We start from the raw sequence: 22,591 nt of genomic DNA, 5'->3' as shown, positions 1-22,591 counted from the left end.
ACCAGAGAGAAGACTGACAAGAAACCAACAGTAGGGCTGTGAAGGTCTTGGAAGTTGATGTTATGGTAAATATGAATCAATACATTAACAAATGCCAGGTTGAAGAGGATCTGTCACATTTTCCTACTGACAACTTTAACAGAGTCAAAATAAAGAAATATGCCGACCTTTTCCTTGTCTGTTGGCTTTTCTGCATATAAAAACGTGATACAAATCGTATTTTGACGCACAAAACCAGTCCTATGGGTTTTGTCACACTTTTCCCGAAATATTTGCATAACGTCACTAACCCTGCTGCTGCGGTCATTCAACAGCATTGGCATATGTTCTTCAAAGAGAGGTCGCCGTAATGAGAAAAATAATGTAGCCTACTGAAAACAGGTTTTTACCAGATTAAATCTTGACAGGAGCATTTGATTCTTATTAAAGAGATGGAGTCCAGACATGCTAATTTCGGAAAACTTGGACATATAGGCCTATGGAGAGAGAATCAGTGAACTCTCACACCCCCTGTAAAAGCACCTGTCAATCAAAGCAACCAGCGTACACTACCGGTCAAAAATGATAGAATACCTACTCATTCAAGGGTTTCTCTTCCTTTTTACTATTTTCTAGATTGTAGAATAATAGTGAAGACATCAAAACTATTAAATGACACATATGGAATCATGGAGTAACCAAAAAAGTGCTAAACAAGTCTAAATATATTTTAGATTCTTGAAAACATCACCCTTTGCCTTCATGACAGCTTTGCACACTTGATTTCTCTCAACCAGCCAAAATAGCAAATATTTCTCCTTCACTTAAAACGTTTTTTACTAAAAAAAAAAAAAACTAGGCCTACTTTAGGCATTACTGAAAGTAGGCTATAAGATAATGAATTGACAAGGAAAGTATGACAAGGACACCTATGTTATAGTATGAAGATGAAATGTACAATCATTAAAATAGAAACCAATACACGCATCATGTCCATAATCTAGTTATCAGCGACACGGATTATTGAGGGGGAGAGTGTTGGAAAGAGTCTTCAAATACTGTGAGACGTCAGTATTTTTGGTCTCGTCTAGGGCAAAATACTGGTTAGGACCGGATCAGCATTGATTAGTGTATAAATTGAGTAAAGATTATGTATCATATTATACCATGCCAAATTGGAGAGGATTGGCGCATTGTCCATTTGACACAACATTAGCTCATAGCAGGAACAACCTTGTCGACTGCTGTTGAATAATTCATGAAGTCAGACACATCAACCTTTTTTTAAAGACCAATTTATTTATTTACTAGCAAGCAACAAAAACATACATTGTGTAAAATAATGTCCACACAAACAATTGTTTTAATGAAGTGCCATAACACTCCACGCACATACACAGAGGCGGCAGGTAGCCTAGTGGTTAGAGCATCGGGCCAGTAACTGAAAGAAGAATTTGTTCTTAACTGACTTGCCTAGTGACATAAAGGTTAAATTAAAAAACATTTGCATATTAGCTGCTCAAGCATCAAAGGACAGTTGGAAAGAGGACTAGATGTAGAAAGTTGAAGTTAGCAAAACAATTGCTTATAATCATTAGTGAACACTCCTGCTATTAGGTGATGATGACCTACATGAAAATAAAAACAATTCATGAGGGTCTTGATCCATAAACGGCAGTTACACGGTTATTCAATTACCATCGCAGCCCTATCCAACTGTACAGCTCGCTGCCACTCCTCATTCAAAGACAGCACATCGACACCAATATGTCAAATAGCTTAGGTGTATCCAGTGGATTTCAGAAGGATTTTGTCATGGCATCTCAACAGTATTGGGAAAGCACAGTTGGCTATAAGCATCTTCAATCCAGGTATAATGAAAATGCCAATGTAAATAGCGGCAGCTGAGATACCTGAGCACTCACTACGCCATCAGAGAGATCTATCCCCCAGAGGACACACAACTAAACACAGTGGGGACCCTTGAGGGCCATCTAGACCTTCGGAGAAGGCCTAACGATTTATGAAAATGTAGTTCAATTTATATTTCATCTTTACAATTGGAATATAAAAAAATATCCAATCAGGATTTTCTTTGGTGGTCCCCGGGTAGAAAAATCAAGCTTGGTCAGCCAACCATAGGCTCAGCCTTCAGAAGCTGGACAGAAGGCCTCTAACATTCAACTGTATTAGAGCAGAATTTTCGAGTGACAGTGGAATGAACCAATCACATTTTGACTTGTAAAGGGCGGGATCGTAAAAACAAAAAGGTGACGTGTCTAGGCTTTCTCAGAGGTCTACTGAGAGCGCAAGAGGAAATCAGTGGTGCAAGCAGTAGTTTCCCCCGCTAAAGCAAGTAAAGTTAGCTGGCTTGTGTTGTAGTATTTTGACAATAACGACAGCGGCTGCAGCAGATGTTATCAACGTCAAGGTGGATGCCCTCGCTAATTTGTTAAAAATCACCTTTTTCAAGATGAACTTTTCATATTCTTTCAAACTTTATTTACAAATTATCATCTGGTGAGTGGCACTGTTTTTTGTTGCAGCTCGCTTGCTGTTAGTTATCGCTTTGAAAACGACTGAAACGTAGTGGCCAGATATAAACTTTAGATCACCGGTTAGTGCGATTAAGCTGATGAAATTGAATTTGCAATCGGAAGCTGGTTTGTTAATTTCATTTTTGAAAATGCTTTTGTATCGTTATGATTTCATGGGGCTTACTGGAGAGAATGGACTGCTTATTATTTAACATTAATTGATGCGTGACTGCTGTCGTCTGTCTATCAGCCGTGTCTATGTGTTCGACCAAAACGGTCTCTCCTTCAGGCCAGTTGAGTTTACGGGTATTATGGTCGCTGTCCTTTCAGCACAACGAGCCCGTCACCTTTGATGTGCCACTGTTGTTGTCACTATTGGTGACTGTGTGATAGTGGCCTTAGGCTAGCATAGGTGTTGTAAACAGTGTTTTTTTGTCTTGCTGGTCGCATTATTTTATGATGTGTGTCACGTGTTGTGTGCATTTGTACGCAGCCGGAAACTCGGCCAGGCCTGTTTGATTCATTCATGTCGTCATCAAAAAGCATTGCTCCTCCTTCACTACAACTAGAATTGTCCGACTACAGAAGACATCATGTCGGGTGCTTTAAGTGATGCTATGTTTTTTGTTATTTTCTTGAGTTTGATACAACGTATTGGAATATTTTTGGATCCTCTGAGGGCCTAGGTCCTATAGTGGTCCTATAGTCACGGTTCACCACTGACTAAACAGCCCCACATCTGTTTAACTCATCATCAGACAGGACTGCCTGCCATCTCTCTACATCTGGGTTGCATAATACCTCCCAACTTTGGCAGCATGTCTGCCTGATTGTTAATGAGCAGCCAGACCTGTCTGGTCTGATGTGCTGCTCTGCATGTTGTGATCTGATCCTACCACAGATGCAAAGCTTGGTTTCTCACTATGGATAAGATACATTTTACATTCACCACCAAGCCTAGAAACTGCTGCTGGGCATTGTTGATGAGGTACATTTATCATTTCACAATTAAATCGCCCGCTGTGCCAATAGCACACTTATTATAATGTACGACTCACTCAACACTGGTCACTTTAATATGGTTTTACCTTACATACTGTATTCTAGTCATAGCTCATTCTATTTAACTACCGCTATACAAACCAAGTCACATAAATGTCCATACACACACCATTCACATACATATTGTGAAAAGCAAAAGCAGCAGCATAAATTATACACGTAAGCCATCTGCATTGTGAATTTACATGGATTTAAGATAATTCATATGAACTCCTTAAAGTCAATAAAACCCAGAGAGAAGACAGAGCCGCTAGGAGACACCACCAGTGTGTAAGAGAACTAATCAATGGCACACAACGGCTGGTGGACCGGAATTTCCTCGCGATTAGAGTGCCAGCCAGCCCAGCCAACAGCTAGCACTCAGGCGCTAACACTTTGACATAATTAATCCTCCAGCTCTCCGTGCCTCCTGTCAGCAGGTAGAATAGTCTGACAGTGGCCTCTGTCCCCTCAGACAAAGACTTAAAAGGTGTGTTCCCTGGCCAAGAGTGTGTGAACTGATATTGAACCATACTTCCTCCCTATGGAGAGGGGGAGGAGAGAGAGGACAGAGGGATGGAGGGACACCCTAAGAGAACAGGAGTATGAAGATTGAGATAATCTAAAATAGATGAAGCGCAATAAGACATTTCTAATATTTTAAAAAGGTGTAATATGTAAAACCACTCCGCCATTTCCTGGTTGCTAAAATTCCAATTTGACAGCTGTGGGAAGCATTGGAGTCAACATTGGCCAACATCCCTGTGGAACACATGACACCTCGTAGAGTCCATACCCCAGGGAATGGAGGCTGTTCTGAGGGCAAAAGGGGTGTGCAATTCAAAATTCGGAAGGTGTTCCTAATGTTTTATACACTGTGTTCAACTCACATGTCTATGTGAATCTGGTCGGGGCGCCCAGAAGGTTACATACTGCAGCTTTAATTTATTGTAAAGTTATGCACGTCTATCTAAAAATGTGCACATGGCTACATAATTACCTGGGGCAACACATGGGAGGTAGAAACTAGTCCCAGTCGTTCAACATTAACTTATAGAAGAAATCATACTCCTCATCCACATTGAGCCGCCTTCCCTCACACACTCACTGTCAGTCGTGCAATGGTTGCAGTGCACTTTCCAGATAGAGTTAAACACACTGCATTCAACTGCCTTACATGATGCCATTACATCGTTATGTGCTATTATACTATCGATCATTCTTAACTTGTTTTTCCTTTTAATTGCGTAGAAGAAATGACCACATTCACACGTTTATTTGGGGATAAAAGGCAGGAAAATTAACAATAGCAAATACATCCCGCTTAGTTGGGCCCACAAAAAATGAATAATCACATCACGCAAGCCATTTCACTTATCCTGGTATTTAAGCTAAGCAAAGAGGAAATAATAATGGAGTATACCTCTTTCAATAGTAATGGAGCTTGGAGCTCTGGAATAAAATGACAGGCGAGCAGTCATTTGCAAAAAGTCTTAAAAGGGATTTGCATTCTCAATGTTAACTCTTCAAGACCTAGAACTCAAGTAAAAAGGGGAAAAAAAGAGTTCTACGCTAATACTAGGCCCATCTGTGAATCCCTACTCACTGGTGCTCCCAGCACGTAGTCTGGAGACGGGAGAGGTTCTGGCTGGTGCATAGCTTCCTGCTGGGGCATAAGCTTCCTGCACATAGGACTAGAGTTGGCTCTATAAGGACATTCAGAGATACAACTTTTTAAGCAATTAAGTGTTAAATGAGGCCTATGGCCATTTAACAACAACAAAAAATGACATGGAGGAAATAAAAGTCTCCTTGCTGTCAGATGGTGAGAAAGGGGCCAGAGAAAAAGAGGAACAGAGAAGGAGAGATAAATCCCCACTGTCAATACCAAGGACTGCCTCAAGTCAGGATCATTAAACTGGCTTCTAATTGATGAGAAGAAGCCAAGGCATCCCAAGGACACAAGGACACAGGATAACGACCTGAAAGTCTTCCTTCCACTCAGAGTACAGAGAGGAGGATTATTCATAAATGAAGAAGAGCCTTGCACTTAGCCGCTTACGGTACTGCAGTCTCAGTCAGACCAGGGACCTCCGTCCTTCAGAACAAAAAACACCCAAGGCTATAACATTTTTCTGGCTATCATAACAATCTAAAGCTTTGGCTAGCAATTACTCTACTCAATGAGAGAAATAGTGGTGCTTTCTTAGAGGGAAGCTTTTCTCAACTGAGATCCTAAGCATCATTAGACTGCTGTGGTATAGAGACGTTGATCATGAAGCCAGAGCGTTAATAAGTAGACCTAGGCTAATTAAAATAATATCCAACATGGATAATCTGGGTGATAGCTAACTAGCTATTCATTATCTAGGAGGGCTGTAATTGAGGAATCCCTCAGTTGCCACCACGAGAGAAGACACACGGACATGCTCTAAGGGCTGGGAAAAGGTTGAAACTTTCTGGATCGCCGCTGCGTGCGTGTTCATTGAGATTTCCCAGCGACCTTGACATTCCATTTTCCACAAACAGCAAAGTCTTTTTTGTGGTACTAGCTCCGGTCTGGCTTGTGTCCATGGCGTTCCCTGGCTACGTAAAAACCTGTCACGGTCACATTCACAGGCTGTCATAGCAACCGCAATTCATTATAATAACTAAAACTCTTGGAAAACGTCCACTTGAAAGTTCCATGCCTTGACAGGTAAGAAAAAGTATGTGAACCCTTTGGAATTACCTAGATTTCTGCTTAAAATTGGGCATACAACTTGATCTTCATCTAAGTCACAAAAAGAAACAGTCTGCTTAAAATAATAACACACAAACAATACGTTTTCATGTCTTTAATGAACACACCGTGTAAACATTCCCAGTGCAGGTTGGGAAAAAGAATGTGAACCCTTGGATTTAATAACTGGTTGACCCTCCTATGGAAGCAACCTCGACCAAACATTTTCTGTAGTTGCGGATCAGACCTGCACAACGGTCAGGAGGAATTTTGGACCATTCCTCTTCACAAAACGGTTTCAGTACAGCAATATTCTTGTGAAGTCTGGTGTGAACCGCTCAAGGTCATGCCACTGCATCTCACTCGGGTTGAGGTCAAGACTGACTGGGCCACTCCAGAAGGCGTATTTCTTCTGTTGAAGCCATTCTGTTGTTGATTTACTTCTGTGTTTTGGGTCGTTGTTCTGTTGCATAACCCAGCTTCTGTTGAGCTTCAATTGGCGGACAGAAAGCCTAACATTCTCCTTCAAGATGTCTTGATAAACTTAGGAATATATTTTTCCGTTGATGATAGCAAGTAGTCCAGGCCGAGACAGCAAAGCAGCCCCAAACCATGATGCTCCCTCCAGCATACTTTACAGTTGGGATTAGGTTTTGATGTTGGTGTGCTGTGCCTTTTTTCTCTCCACACATAGTGTTATGTGTTCCTTCCAAACAACTCAACTGTAGTTTCATCTGTCCACGGAATATCTTGGAACATCCAGGTGCACTTTTGCAAACTTCTGATGTGCAACAATGTTTTTTTGAACAGCAATGACTTCTTTCGTGGTGTCCTCCCATGAACACCATTCTTGTTTAGTGTTTTGCGTATCGTAGACTCGTCAATAGAGATGTTAGCATGTTCCAGAGATATCTGTAAGTCTTTAGATGACACTCTAGGATTCTTCTTAACCTCATTGAGCCTTCTGCGCTGTGTTCTTGCAGTTAATCTTTGCAGGATGGCCACTCCTAGAGAGAGTAGCAACAGTGCTGAACTTTCTCCATTCACAGACAATTTGTCTTACCGTGGACTGATGAACATCAAGGCTTTTAGAGATACTTTTGTAACCCTTTTCAGCTTTATGCAAGTCAACTCTTAATCTTAGGTCTTCTGAGATCTCTTTTGTTCAAGGCATGGTTCACATCAGGCAATGCTTGTTGTGAATAGCAAACTCAAATTTTATGAGTGTTTTGTATACGACAGGGCAACTCTAACCAACATCTCATCTCATCTCTTGGACTCCAGGTTAGTTGACTCCTGACTCCAATCATCTTTTGGAGAAGTCATTAGCATAGGGGTTCACATACTTTTTCCTACACTGTGAATGTTTAAACGATCTATTCAATAAAAATATAAAAATACAATAATTTGTATGTTATTAGTTTACGCACACTGTGTGTCTACTTTTGTGACTTAGATGGTCAGAACAAATGTTATGACCAATTTATGCAGATATCCAGGTAATTCCAAAGGGTTCACATACTTTTTTCTTGCCACTGTATGTATAATGTATGTATGTATATATATATACACACATATATATATATACACACATATATATATATATACACACATATATATATATATATATATATACACACATATATATATATATATATACACACATATATATATATATATATATATACACACATATATATATATATATATATACACACATATATATATATATATATATACACACATATATATATATATATATATACACACATATATATATATATATATATATACACACATATATATATATATATATACACACACATATATATATATATATACACACATATATATATATATACACACATATATATATATATACACACATATATATATATACACACATATATATATATATACACACATATATATATATATACACACATATATATATATATACACACATATATATATATATACACACACATATATATATATATATATATATATATATATATATATATATATATATATATACACACACACACACACACACACACACACACACACACACACACACACACACAGCTGTGAAAAAGTATTTGCCCCCTTCCTGTTTTTTTTTTGTTTTTTTGCACGTGACAAATGTTTCAGATCAAACCAATTTAAATATTACACAAAGATAACCCAAGTAAACACAAAATGCAGTTAAGTTATGATTTTATTTATTATGAGGGAAAAATCTATCCGAACCTTCATTGCCCTATGTGAAAAAGTAATTGCCCCCTAAACCTAATAACTGGTTGTGCCACCATCAGCAGCAACAACTGCAATCAAGCGTTTGCGATAACTGGCAATGAGTCTTTCACATCGCTGTGGAGGAATTTTGGCCCACTCTTCCTTGCAGAATTGTTTTAATTCAGCCACATTGGAGGGTTTTTCGAGCATGAACCGCCTTTTTAAGGTCACGCCACCTCAATCGGATTCAAGTCCGGACTTTGACTAAGACACTCCAAAACCTTCATTTAGCTTTTTTAAAGCCATTCAGAGTAGGACTTGCTGATGTTTTTTGGATCATTGTCCTGCTGCAGAACCAAAGTGTGCTTCAGCTTGAGGTCACATACTGATGGCCGGACATTCTCCTTCAGGATTTTTTGGTAGAGAGCAGAATTCATGGTTCCATCAATCACAGCAAGTCTTCCAGGTCCTGAAGCAGCAATGCAGCCCCAGACCATCACACTACCACGACCATATTTGACTGTTTGTATGATGTTCATCTTCTGAAATGCTGTGTTACTTTTACATCAGATGTAACGGCCCTTCCAAAAAGTTCAACTTTCGTCTCGTCAGTCCACAGAAAATTTTCCCAAAAGTCTTGGGGATCATCAATATGTTTTTTGCCAAATGTGAGACAAGACTTTATATTATTTTTGGTCAGCAGTGGTTTTCACCTTGGAACTCTGCCATGGATGCCATTTTTGCCCAGTCTCTTTCCTATGGTTGAGTCATGAACACTGACCTTAACTTCTTGAGTTATTGAGTAGCTTGGATGAAAAAGTTGCCCAGAGTAAACTGCCTCCTACAAATAAAAGCTAGAATATGCATATAATTAGTATATGTTTGTGAGTATAACATAACTCATATGGCAATGCAAAAACCTGAGAAAAATCCAACCAGGAAGTGGGAAATTTGAGGTTTGTAGGTTTTCAACTCATAGCCTATCGAAGATACAGGGGGATATTGGTCATATTGCACTTCCTAAGGCTTCCACTAGATGTCAACTGTCTTTAGAACCTTGTATGTGAACCCCCTACTGTGAAGGGGGGCCAAATGAGAGGGGATTGAGCCAGGTATCTGGCAGAGAGCCACAAGCTCGTGACACGCAGTCATGTGAAAGTTAGCTTGCGTTCCATTGCATTTCTACAGACAAAGGAATTCTCGGTTGGAACATTATTGAAGATTTATGATAAAAACATCCTAAAGATGGATTCTATACTTCATTTGACATGTTTCTACGACCTGTAATATAGCTTTTTGGACTTTTTGTCTGACCTTTCGGCTGGACTTGCACGCACATTTGGATTTGTTTACCAAACGCCCTAACAAAGGGAGCTATTTGGACATAAATGGACTTTATCAAAACAAATCAAACATTTATTGTGGAACTGAGATTCATGGGAGTGCATACTGATGAAGATCAAAGGTAAGTGAATATTTATAATGCTACTTCTGACTAATATTGACTCCACAACATGGCGGATATCTCTTTAGCTGTTATGATCTCTAAGCACCGTACTCAGATTACGCCATGGTATGCTTTTTCCGTAAAGTTTAAATCTGACACAGCGGTGAGATTAAGGAGAAGTTTATCTAAAGTTCCATGTATAATAGTTGTATCTTTTAGCAATGTTTCTGAGTATTTCTGTAAATTGATGTGGCTCTCTGCAAAATCACTGCATGTTTTGGAACTACTGAACATAACACGCCAATGTAAAATTAGATTTTTGGATATAAATATGCACTTTATCGAACAAAACATACATGTATCGTGTAACATGATGTCCTATGAGTGTCATCTGATGAAGATCATCAAAGGTTAGTGACTTGGTGGTGACCTAACAATCGTTTGTGGTGCTTTTGCTGTAAAGCCTTTTCGAAATCAGACACTGTAGTTGGATTGAAAATGTTATCTTTAAAATGGTGTAAAATACTTGTATGCTTGAGGAATTTTAATTATGAGATTTTATTTGTTTCGAATTTGGCGCCCTGCACTTTCACTGGCTGTTGGGCGGGGTGGGACGCTACCGTCCCGAATATCCCAGAGAGGTTAACTGAGGCAAGTGAGGCCTGCAGTTCTTTAGATGTTGTTGTGGGTTCTTTTGTGACCTCTTGGATGAGTCGTCTCTGTGCTCTTGGGGTATAGGCCGGCCACTCCTGGGAAGGTTCACCACTGCTCCAAATTTTCTCAATTTGTGGAAAATGTCTCACCTTGGTTCGCTGGAGTCCCAAAGCTTTAGAAATGGCTTTGTAACCCTTTCCAGACTGATAAATGTAAATTACTTTGTTTCTCATCTGTTCCTGAATTTCTTTGGATCGCAGCATGTCGTTTGCTTTTTGAGTGATTTCTTGATTCAACAGGTCTGGCGTAATCAGGCCTGGGTGTAGCTAGTGAAATTGAACTCAGCTTTCCAAAAAATGTGATAAACCACAGTAAATTCATGATTTAACAAGGGGGGTCCAATTACTTTGTCACATAGGGCCAACGGAGTTTCGGATAGCTTTTTTCCTTTAAGAAATAAAATGATCAATTAAGGTGCATTGTGTGTTTACTTGGGTTATCTTTGTGTAATATTAACATTTGTTTGGTGATCTGAAACATTTAAGTGTGAGAAATGTGCAAAAAAATAAGAAATCAGGAAGGGGGCAAATACTTTTTCACAGCACTGAATATATATATACACTATATATATATATATATATATATATACACACACACACACACACACACATTTGTATTTGTATATATTTATTATTTAACCTTTATTTAACTAGGCAAGTCTGTTAAGAACACATTCTTATTTACAATGACCAAAAGGCCTCCTGCGGGGATGGAGGCGGGGATAATACAAAAATAAAAATGCTGGACAAAGCACACATCACGACAAGATAGACAACATAAAGAGAGACCTAAGACAACACAGCATGGCAGCAACACAACAACATGGCAGCAGCACAACAAGGTAGAAACATCATTGGGCACAGAAAACAGCAAAGGCAAGAGGGAGAGACAACAATACATCACACGAAGCTGCCACAACTGTCAGTAAGAGTGTCCATGATTGAGTCTTTGAATGAAGAGATGGAGATAAAACGGTCCTGTTTTTGTGGCTCGTTCCAGTCCACTGGCTGCAGCGAACTTAAAAGAGGAGCGGCACAGGGATGTGTGAGCTTTGGGGACTTTTAACAGAATATGACTGGCAGAACGGGTGTATGTGGAGGATGAGGAGGTGAGGCCTAAGAGGGTTTTATAAATAAGAATGGGTCTTGCGTCGGGTACACAGAGATGGACAGTTTACAGAGGAGTACAGAGTATATACAGTGCCTTCGGAAAGTATTCAGACCCCTTGACTTTTCCAAATTTTGTTACATTACAGCCTTATTCTAAAATCTATTAAATTAATTTCCCCCCATCAATCTACACACAATACCCCATAATGACAAAGCAAAAAGAGGTTATTAGAAATGTTTGCAAATATAAAAAATAACAAAAATAAAAAACTGAAATATCAGATTTACATAAGTACTCAGACCCTTTACTCAGTACTTTGTTGAAGCACCTTTGGCAGCGATTACAGCATTGAGTCTTCTTGGGTTTGACGCTACAAGCTTGCCACACCTGTATTCTATGCAGATCCTCTCAAGCTCTGTCAGGCTGGAAGGGGAGCGCTGCTGCACAACTATTTTCAGGTATCTCCAGAGATGTCAGATCGGGTTCAAGTCCGGGCTCTGGCTGAACCACTCAAAGACAGAGACTTGTCACGAAGCCACTCCTGCGTTATCTTGGCTATGTGCTTAGTTGTCCTGTGTGGAGGTAAACCTACACCCCAGTCTGAGGTCCTGAGAGCTCTGGAGCAGGTTTTCATCAAGGATCTCCCTGTACTTTGCGCCGTTCGCTCCTGACTAGTCTCCCAGTCCCTGCTGCTGAAAAACATGCCCACAGCATGATGCTGCCACCACCATGCTTCACCGTAGGGATGGTGCCAGGTTTCCTCCAGACATGACGCTTGGCATTCAGGCCAGAGTTCAATCTTGCTTTCATCAGACCAGAGAATCTTGTTTCTCATGGTCAGAGTCCTTTAGGTGCTTTTTGGCAAACTCCAAGCGGGTTGTGCCACTTACTGAGGAGTGGCTTCAGTCTGGCCACGCTACGATAAAGATCTGATTGGTGGAGTGCTGCAGAGATGGTTGTCCTTCTGGAAGGTTCTCCCATCTCCACAGAGGAACTCTGGAGCTCTGTCAGAGAGGTCACTGGGTTCTTGGTCACCTCCCTGACCAAGGCCTTTCTCCCCCGATTGCTCAGTTTGGCCGGGTGGGCAGCTCTAGGAAGCGTCTTGGTGGTTCCAAACTTCTTCCATTTAAGAATTATGGAGGCCACTGTGTTCTTGGGGACCTTCAATGCTGCAGACATTTTTTGGTACCCTTCCCCATATCCGTGCCTAGACAATCCTGTGTCGGAGCTCTACGAATAATTCCTTCGACCTCATGGCTTGGTTTTTGCTCTGCCATGCACTGTCAACTGTGGGACCTTATATAGACAGGTGTGTCCCTTTCCAAATAATTTCCAACAATTGAATTTACCACAGGTAGACTCCAATCAAGTTGTCGAATCATCTCAAGCAGTGGTGTAAAGTACTTAAGTAAAAATACTTAACTTTTGGGGTAGGTGGCAGTATTTTCACATCCGGATGAAAAGCATGCCCAGAGTAAACGGCCTGCTATAAAGCCATAAAAGCTAGAATATGCATATTATTAATAGATTTTGATAGAAAACACTCTGAGGTTTCTCTAACTGTTTGAATGATATCCGAGTATAACATAACTCATATGGCAGGCAAAAACCTGAGAAAAAATCCGACCAGGAAGTGGGAAATCTGAGGTTGGTCGATTTTCAACTCATCTCCTATTGAAGATACAGTGGGATATTGGTAATGTTGCACTTTCTAAGGCTTCCACTAGATGTCAACAGTCTTTAGAACCTTGTCTGATGCTTCTACTGTGAAGTGGGGCCGAAGGAGAAGGGAATGAGTAAGGTCTGCCATGAACTGACCGTGCTCGTTCACATGAGAGGGAGCTCTGTTCCATCGCACTTCTGAAGACAATGGAATTCTCCGGTTGGAACGTTATTGAAGATTTATGTTAAAAACATCCTAAAGATTGATTCAATATATCGTTTGACATGTTTCTACTGACTGTTACGGAACTTTTTGACATTTCGTCTGCTTTTAGTGAATGCGCTTGGTGACTTTGGATCTAACAAAAGTAACTATTTGGACATAAATTATGTACATTACCAAACAAACAAACATTTCTTGTGGAAGTGGGAGTCCTGGGAGTGCATTCCGACGAAGATCAGCAAAGGTAAGTGAAGAATTATAATGCTATTTATGACTTTTGTTGACTGCATAATATGGCGGATATATTTGTGTCTTGATTGGGCTCTGAGCGCCGACTCAGATTATTGCAACGTTTGCTTTTTCCGTAAAGCTTTTTTGAAATCTGACACAGCGTTTGCATTAAGGAGAAGTGCATCTAAAATTCCATGCATAACAGTTCTATCTTTTTTTTTATGTTACCCCCTTTTCTCCCCAATTTCGTGGTCTCCAATTGTTAGCAGTTACTATCTTGTCTCATCACTACAACTCCCGTATGGGCTCGGGCGAGATGAAGGTCGAAAGCCACAGGAGGTTAGCGCGCACTGCGCCTGGCCCGCCACAGGAGTCGCTGGTGCGCGATGAGACAAGGATATCCCTGCCGGCCAAACCCTCCCTAACCCGGACGACGCTGGGCCAATTGTGCGTCGCCCCACTGAACTCCCGGTCGTAAATTGATGTGGCTCTCCGCAAAATCAAAGGATGTTTTGGAACTTCTGAACGTAAGGCGCCAATGTAAACTCTGATTTTTGGATATAAATATGAACTTTACCGAACAAAACATACATTTATTGTGTAACATGAAGTCCTATGAGTGTCATCTGATGAAGATCAAAGGTTAGTGATTAATTTAATCTATATCTCTGCTTATTGTGAATCCTCTCTTTGGCTGGAAAAATGGCTGTGTTATTCTGTGAATAGGCACTCACCTAACAATCGTTTGATTTGCTTTCGTCGTAAAGCCTTTTTGAAATCGGACACAGTGGCTGTATTTACAACAAGTGTATCTTTAAAATGGTTTAAAATACATGTATGTTTGAGGAATTTTAATTATGGGATTTCTGTTGTTATGAATTTGGCGCCCTGCAGTTTCACTGGCTGTTGAAGAGGTGGGACGCTACCGTCTCACGTACCCTAGAGAGGTTAAGTCGTTTTTGGGGTATCTGTACTTAACTTTTTTTTTTATTACAACTTTTACATTCCTAAAGAAAATAATGTACTTTTTAATTTTCCCTGACATCCAAAAGTACAAAAGTTACATTTTGAATGCTTAGTAGGACAGGAAAATTATCCAATTCAAACTTAAGAGAACATCCTGGTCATCCCTACTGCCTCTGATCTGGTGGACTGACGAAACACACATGCTTGTAAATTATGTCTGAGTGTTGGAGTGTTACCCTGGCTATCCGCAAATAAAAAGGTTGCATCTGGTTTGTTTAATATAGGGAATTTAAAATGTATACTTCTACTTTCAATTCTTAAGTATATTTGAGCAATTACATTTACTTTTCAAATACATTTACTTTTCAAATCAAATACTTTTAGAATTTTACTCAAGTAGTATTTTACTGGGTGACTCACTTTTACTTGAGTCATTTTCTAATAAAAGGTATCTATACATTTACTCAAGTATGACAATTGGGTACTTTTTCCACCACTGATCAAGGACGATCAATGGAAACAGGATGCACCTGGGGTCAATTTTGAGTCTCATAGCAAAGGGTCTAAATATGTATGTAAATAAGGTATTTCATGTTTTTTTATATACATTTGCAAACATTTCTAAAAAAACTTCTCGCTTTGTCATTATGGGTTATTGTGTTTAGATTGATGAGGAACATGTTTCATTGTATCCATTTTAGAACACGGCTACAAAAAAAGGATGTGTGAATACTTTCCTAATGCACTGTACATATACAAACATATTTCCACACTATGAGGTTGGAATAATACTGTAAAATTGTGAAAATGATAATGTAAGCGTTTTTAAAAAAAAGACTGCCTAAATTTCCGCCTGTTTTGTTGGGATGCTGTTTTGGCCTTCCATGGTGACATCACCATGTGGTATATTCGTTAATAGACCAATAAGAAAGAGTTTCAAAACTCCCTGCCAATAACATCTAATTTTCAGTTTTCCCCTCCCACTCCCAGACAGTCATAGCAAAATTCTTGCTTGAGAAATTGCTAAAAAGTCATTTGTTTTCTATTAAAATGGCCAAAAATAATCAGATACTTAATTGTTATCCAGAAATAATTTAAAATGTAGATAATAACTGCTTCAATGGACCTTTTAACACTCCGTGAACCTATTGTCTCTGTGTAGCCTCAAGAGCAGCTGGTCTCTACGCACACTCACTCTATCACTGTCCCTTTTAGCCAGCCTCGCTCTCCACTGCTCTCAGCGCCCTTCTCACTCCCTGTGATTCTAAGCACGGCGGTGGGGTGTGGTGGAGTGGGGCCAGGGCGGCTGAGAGCTGGGGGCACTGGGGCAGACACTTCATCAGTAGCAGGTAGAGGTCCTGGCTGCAGTAGAGGAAGAAGAGAAAGGGAGTGCCCACACAGCATCTTACTCATCTTGCTCAGATTCTGGCACTCCTATCTAAATCTACCTCGCATAGGGGGTAGAGCTACAGGTGCTACTGGGGCTAAACTTCAGAATTAAATCACGCACAGACCACTCAATCCGTGTCTTTCAGTTGCAGAGTTGCAAAGTCAACACAGACAAAATGACATCCAAATAGGCACCCGATACTAAATGGGCGCAATGTCGACTTGCTTCAGCATGTACAATCCGCATAAATGTTCCTCCATCTTCTTATCTGCATGTCATTGTGTTCTGTTGGAGAGGTCTCCCATCATATTGGGGACCATCTTCCCCCCTCCCCGGGGCCTAAAGAACATCCCACACATCATACTGGGGCCTCTCAACATGCCTTGCATTTTTCCATCACAAGATGAGATGTGTGAAACAAAATTACACAATCCTTTTCATACCCAGAGTACAGTGAATTTAATTTCAAGTCGTCTGGAAAAAGTCAATAATTCAAAAGCGATTCATCTGTGTGTGGAGGATGACGTGGAGCAGCATGCATCAAGCGGTGTTATATGGCGATTTCTTTAATGCAAGCTTTGAGGATCCAACAAAAGACTAACCCCGGGTGTCGTCCGTAACACTAAATTACTTCTAGCCGGGATTTGAAAATGCATTTTCGTGGCAGTTAGTTACGGATTACATGTAGGGATATATTCTCCGCTCAGGAACCGTGGCAACACTTCAAGCTTTGCTGGAACGGCGTAGATCTAAATTTGTCATCGCTACAGGATATTTGTTCCCCGTCACCCGGGTAGTTTATAGGTCAATATAATCTTTAATCAAACAGTGTACTCGCTGTTCACTCTGGGGTAGAAGAACTGAATAACAGCTCTAAATCCATCCAAAATGCAGCCTGCAACTAGGAGTACACTACAGAGGGGCTAACAGTAACACACGGTGCCACAGTGTTTTGAAGTACGGTGTGAACTCCCAGATGTGGCATCTTTAAAAGAAGATATCATTTCTCATCTGGGGCCCTCTAGAAAACAACATGTCAATGTAAAATAAGTTAGACCAGAGTAGAGTATGATATACAGTCCTGTGGATGAGGAGTCAGTTTACTCTAGGTTGGTACAAGAATGTCCGTCTTGGACGGTTCCTAGACCGCAATAGTCAATCATAAGTAAATATAATTATATTGGCTGTTATTGCTGTGTATACACAGTACATCTAGCTTATTTCATATGACAGATCTATATAGATTGCATGTAACTTACCTTATATCACATACATAGATAACTGGTAGAACATACCAGATACCTTTATGATTACACTGTGTTCTTGTCCATGGGGTAGTTTGGAACAAAAACCTAGCCCATGGCCTCTAACACTGTTCTCACGGTGAGATGGTTATTGTTTGTCGCTTTGTGCCTTTTCACAGCCAAAGGCTTGGGCTTTTTCCTCAAGACATCAGTCCTGTTACTACTGTATAAGCCAACACCCAGAGGATGTATAACACAGCCAGAGCAACACCATGATCATTGAGCCTCTGCTTGGTCCTCTGTTCAAGACTAACCTTGAGGGGGATTGTTTATGTAACACAGTCAGCACAGTAAATCACAACATTACCCTGCTATGAATGGGAAAAGCCTCGTAAGGGCCCTGAAAATAGTGTTCAGCTAATGATTTGACAATCTATTGCGACGTGTCTACATATTATAAACGTATTCCAATGTCTAAGCTAAGTGCTGAATAAAAAAAAAAGACATTCAACCCACATGCAGTGCCTCTGTTCTATTCTCCCCTTGTTTCATTGAAGTGCCATTGAGAGTTTTTGATGGTCTGCATAAAGAACATCCATATCGATCCAATCTGGCAAAAATATTGCAGAGGAAAAAAGACGGACTCCTCAAAATGTTGTCGGCCTCGTCTCCACTCGTGACATAAGAACTGAGCTCTATATTACAAGGAGAAGATTGTGCCAGCCGAAGAGATAAAACTAAGTGTCAGTGGAATCTCCTTTTCAAGATAACAGTCCTATAGTTTCTCTATCTCAGAGAGAGAAAATGTCTGTGTGTCTTGTTCTTCTGTCCTCGTGGGGACCTGAAATCCCCAAAAGTCACCACAAGGATAGTAAAACAAGGAAAAATCTCCCTCATGGGGACATTCCCCACATCCCGCGAGGACAAAAGCTATTTTAAACTTAGGGGTTAGGTTTAGGGTTACAATTAGGGTTGGGTTTCAGGAGAAATAGGATTTTGAGTGGAAATCAAATTTAGGTCCCCACGAGGATAGAAAAACAAGTGTGGCGTTTATTCTAATATCCAAATTAACATTAGTATTGGAATACTTGCGAGTATACATTTTTGCGAGAAGAAATGCCTATTTTAACACGTGTAGCTTTTGTTGGCCAATCAAAGTGGCAGAGGCTCAATGTTTAGCAAGTAGAGTGAGAGTTCACTAACACAAAGCAAGATGGGATAAAGTTACAGAATTGAAATGTTACCGAATTGAGAAGTAGGCCACAACGAGCAACCAAAAGGTAGATTGTTGTTTTATCTGAATGGGGTTGGGGGGGGTAGCCTCAATTATCCTAGCTAGCTATAGCTGGCTAGCTTAGCTAGCTTCTCTAGTAGGCTGGAAAGATTACTTTTTAACAAAGCTTTTTTTCCGATAAAAGCTAGTTCATCGCATCCGCCGTGGAGCCCAGTTTCATAATGTGACCATTTTTCCAAGCTGCTTGTCGTCGATTTGAAGTAATCGAGAAAAAACAGGCCTTATTTTAGGTCATTTTTCACCCTGCCAGCTCCTATTAGTTCTATAGAGCACCAACTTGCCTTCCGAACGTTTTATTCCCAGCTTATTGTTTTACGTCACAATTCTTCGCTATTGTTGGCAATGAGACTTGCTCACGTTGTTAGAAGTTCAAATGTAAACAAAGAAATTACTCATGAAACCGAGGTCGTCCTATTGATTCCTATAGGGGAAATATAGGCATGTCGGTCTATTTCGCCAAATATCTTGCAATGTGTATATTTAGATTTTTTCTAGTCGGACGTCATTTTCAAATCATGAGAATCTCCTCTTTCTAATTATGTAAATCTGGGCAGCGAGCTTGGTTGTCATCAAATGCTAGCCCCAAAATACTTTTTGCCCTTGAACGCTGAGCTCCCCCATTGTTTTCCTATGGAGAGGCATGCCAGTCTATTTAGCCAAATATCTCACCATGTGTATATTTCGATTTTTTCAAGTCAGGCACCATTTCAAATCAGGAGAACCTCCTCTTTGCAATTATGTATGTCTGGGCAGCGAGTTCTTTTGTCATCAATCACTAGACTAGAAATAGTCAGAAGTTTATCTTTTCCCCTACTTTCATTACGCGGACATTAGCACAGTTGACACCATGGAGGTGCAGATGTTTACTTTCTACACAAGTTGTTTTTTCCCCAGTTTCGTCCGACGAACAGATTGTAGTGGTAAAATAAAAAGGGATACATTTTTTGCTGCATTTTATGTGAAATGAAATTCTAAGCATCAATCCAGTCAAAACAGGCTCTGCGAATGTTCGATTCCATTCATTTGCTATGGGCGTGCGCTAGTGTTCCAGCTTAGCCAATATTATTTAGCTGTTTTTCAGACTTGGGTGAATTTTAACTCACTCTATTGTCCAGCCTCTCTCTAGGCTACTTCAGTCAAGACGGGTACTGTTATGTGCGATGATAAATAACAAGTTAGCTTGTCTTGGCCGTAGCAGAGTTGCCGTGGCTAGTGGCTACCGTGACACTCAGTCTCCCTCCGTCTGCTCGCTCCAAGCCCCTTTACAGCTACAGCAATTGAGTACCGGCCTCTCTCCCTCACGCAGCAGTGAACAGGTAAATAAAAAGTCATTGTTTTTCAAATAAAAAAGTAAAATAAAAATGTAACAAAACAAACTGTTTAATTTTTTTAAATCATGTATTTCAAATGTCCGGACTTAGGGCAAAAATTCATGATACTATTTGAATAGTAAAATTGTTTTAAACCCCCTTCCCAAGTATGTGCGTGTGTGAACACTGTTAGCTTTGCTCTAGGAGAGAGAGTCGGGGCCTTGAGCAGCATGAGGGTCGGACAGAGTGCTGGCGCAAAGTGCAGAGAGAGATAAGAAAAGTCGATATGTAACAATTATCTGGAGTACTCCAGTGACTGGAGGGGTTCTCCTCTCTCGCTGCTACACTATTTATACAGACAGTACAGTCCTCTCGGCTGCTCTTTCTCAACCCATGAAAGTCGTCTGGTGATTGTTGATAGCCGGGTCATGATACTACAAGGCCAGAGTTTAGTGTGACAGTGATGGGCATTTTCTACCTGGATCGCATCAGTTCACCGGCAGTGTCTCAAAACGAAAGTCCTAGCAGGTGGTATAATTAAGATGTTGTATTAACATCATTATACATTCATCTCCAAGAAATCTAAACACACACGCACGGCTTAATACTGCGGTCTACACACAGCAATCAATAAGAGGAAGTTTTTCTCACGGTCATATTCAGCAACAGAGGACAAATTGGCAACAGTAAACAGTGTGTTGCTCTTCTTGCGTGCCACACTCCAACGTACTAAACGCTTCCTGAGTGTGTAATAGTCCTGTCTGCTCTCGTATCATGTGAATGTTTTGTTGTTGAATACTTATCAAAATCAGTTCACGTTTGCATCACATACAGAAATTCCAGACAAATAACATCCGCTCTGTGATTTGTTTACAAGGTGGGTGGAAAGCCTTTTAGGACAGTCCTCCACTCTGTATCGCACGTTAATTTATCTACCAGCCAGGGAATATGACGAAACCGCGTGAACAGAGAGAGCGTGAAAGAACAGAAACAACGGAACAGCCTAATTATGGATTTGTCTTGACTGCTGAAAGGAGGGAATCACACAACCAACTCAGACACAAAATCAACAGATAAGACCATGGAAGAGGGTGAAGGATAGAGTAGTGTGGATACAAGTGGAGGATCATTCGCAGTTCGACAACTTATCTCTGGGGGAGAGAGAGAGAGAGAGAGAGAGAGAGAGAGAGAGAGAGAGAGAGAGAGAGAGAGAGAGGAGAGGTGAGGCGCAAGAGGTCAGGTACGTAGGAAGAGAGAAAGAGTGGTAGAGGTAGAAAGAGCGAGGGGTAGAGAGACTGCTAGAGGAGAAGGTATGTAGACAACAAAGAGAAAGAGAGTGGTAGATACAAAGAGAAATAGAGTGGCAGAGAGCACGAGAGAGGGAGAGAGAAAGAGTGCAGTGGAGGTAGAGACTTAGAGTGATAGAGGTAACTTGAGAGAAAGAAAGAAAGGGAGGAAGAGAGGTAAAAAATTATCATTTTTAAATACAATAATAATCGCTCATCACTTACCAGTGAGCACAGCCTTGGCGGACGGGTCGGAAAGGTCCAGGGCACTCTTGCCGTCGGTGTTGCGAATGTTGGGGTCGGCTCCATGCTGGAGCAGCACTGTACAGGGGAAACACAGACAGTAGCTGAGCTCAGGCAGGGACAGACACAGACCACCACTGCTAACACCAGGACTAGCGCTGCCGCCACTGCTGCCCGCTAGCACTCTCTGGCTCCGCGGCATGCTGCCGACATAAACATACATCGCACACCAGCGGTGCGTCGTGAGAACGGAGGACCGGAGCGACAGCAGGCAGCAAGAGGGGAAAAAAACAACAGCCCAAACTGAATGCTGCGGCGGAGGTGAGGAGGAGGGGAAAAAGCCATATTAGAAAAACAGGCAGGAGGACTCGGGCACTACCATGTGACTCCAGCACAGGTATGAGAGCAGAATATCAAAGCCCGCCTGCCTGCCTAGCCTTTCTCGCTCTAGCCCAGGGAGGGAGAGGGAATGAGAGAGAGCGAGCGAGCGTGACAATAAAAGAGCAGAGGGTTAGAGACAGAGTAAGGGAGGGGAAAGAAGAGAGACGGGGGGGGGGGGGGGGGGACATGTTTCCCAGGGTGCAGCGTTTTAATCTCCCCCAGATGAGTGATTGTCTGAGTGGATGAACAGCAGAGCGCTCGCTCATAAGGAGACCAGCGGCCCCGAACTCTCAGCTCTATCCCGAAACACACACACGCGCACACACTACCAATCACATCCTGCAACACTACTACGCTTCAGTCGTTCTTCACTTCACACACCCACACTGCTCTATGTATTACCAAGGTTTACACACTGAACAAAACAAAGAAGACACAAAGGGAGAGAGGCAGAAAACTGCTCTGCACTCAAATCAGGGAGCAGGACAATGAAAAAAAGAGTCAATGGGGAGGGAGGTCGGGAGAGGAAAACAAGAGGGTCGGTTAAAGACAACTCCTACTCAATCTGGATCG

General features: G+C 41.1%; 1 protein-coding gene across 2 annotated transcripts in view; it reads right to left on the bottom strand.

Annotated features, from left to right (window-relative positions):
* LOC109867893 (poly [ADP-ribose] polymerase tankyrase-1) overlaps window positions 1–22,591 on the bottom strand; it is a 106,332-nt gene that overhangs the window by 69,874 nt on the left and 13,867 nt on the right. For both annotated transcript variants that reach the window (XM_020457206.2, XM_031802424.1), the window contains exon 3: window positions 21,620–21,715. In XM_020457206.2, coding sequence (XP_020312795.2) covers window positions 21,620–21,715 — 96 coding nt within the window. The remainder of the gene's footprint in view (window positions 1–21,619; window positions 21,716–22,591) is intronic.

The sequence above is a fragment of the Oncorhynchus kisutch genome, linkage group LG23 (assembly GCF_002021735.2).
Source record: "Oncorhynchus kisutch isolate 150728-3 linkage group LG23, Okis_V2, whole genome shotgun sequence".
Lineage (NCBI taxonomy): Eukaryota > Metazoa > Chordata > Actinopteri > Salmoniformes > Salmonidae > Oncorhynchus > Oncorhynchus kisutch.
The sequence above is the reverse complement of the archived record's forward strand: the minus strand, read 5'-3'. Positions and strand labels throughout refer to the sequence as shown.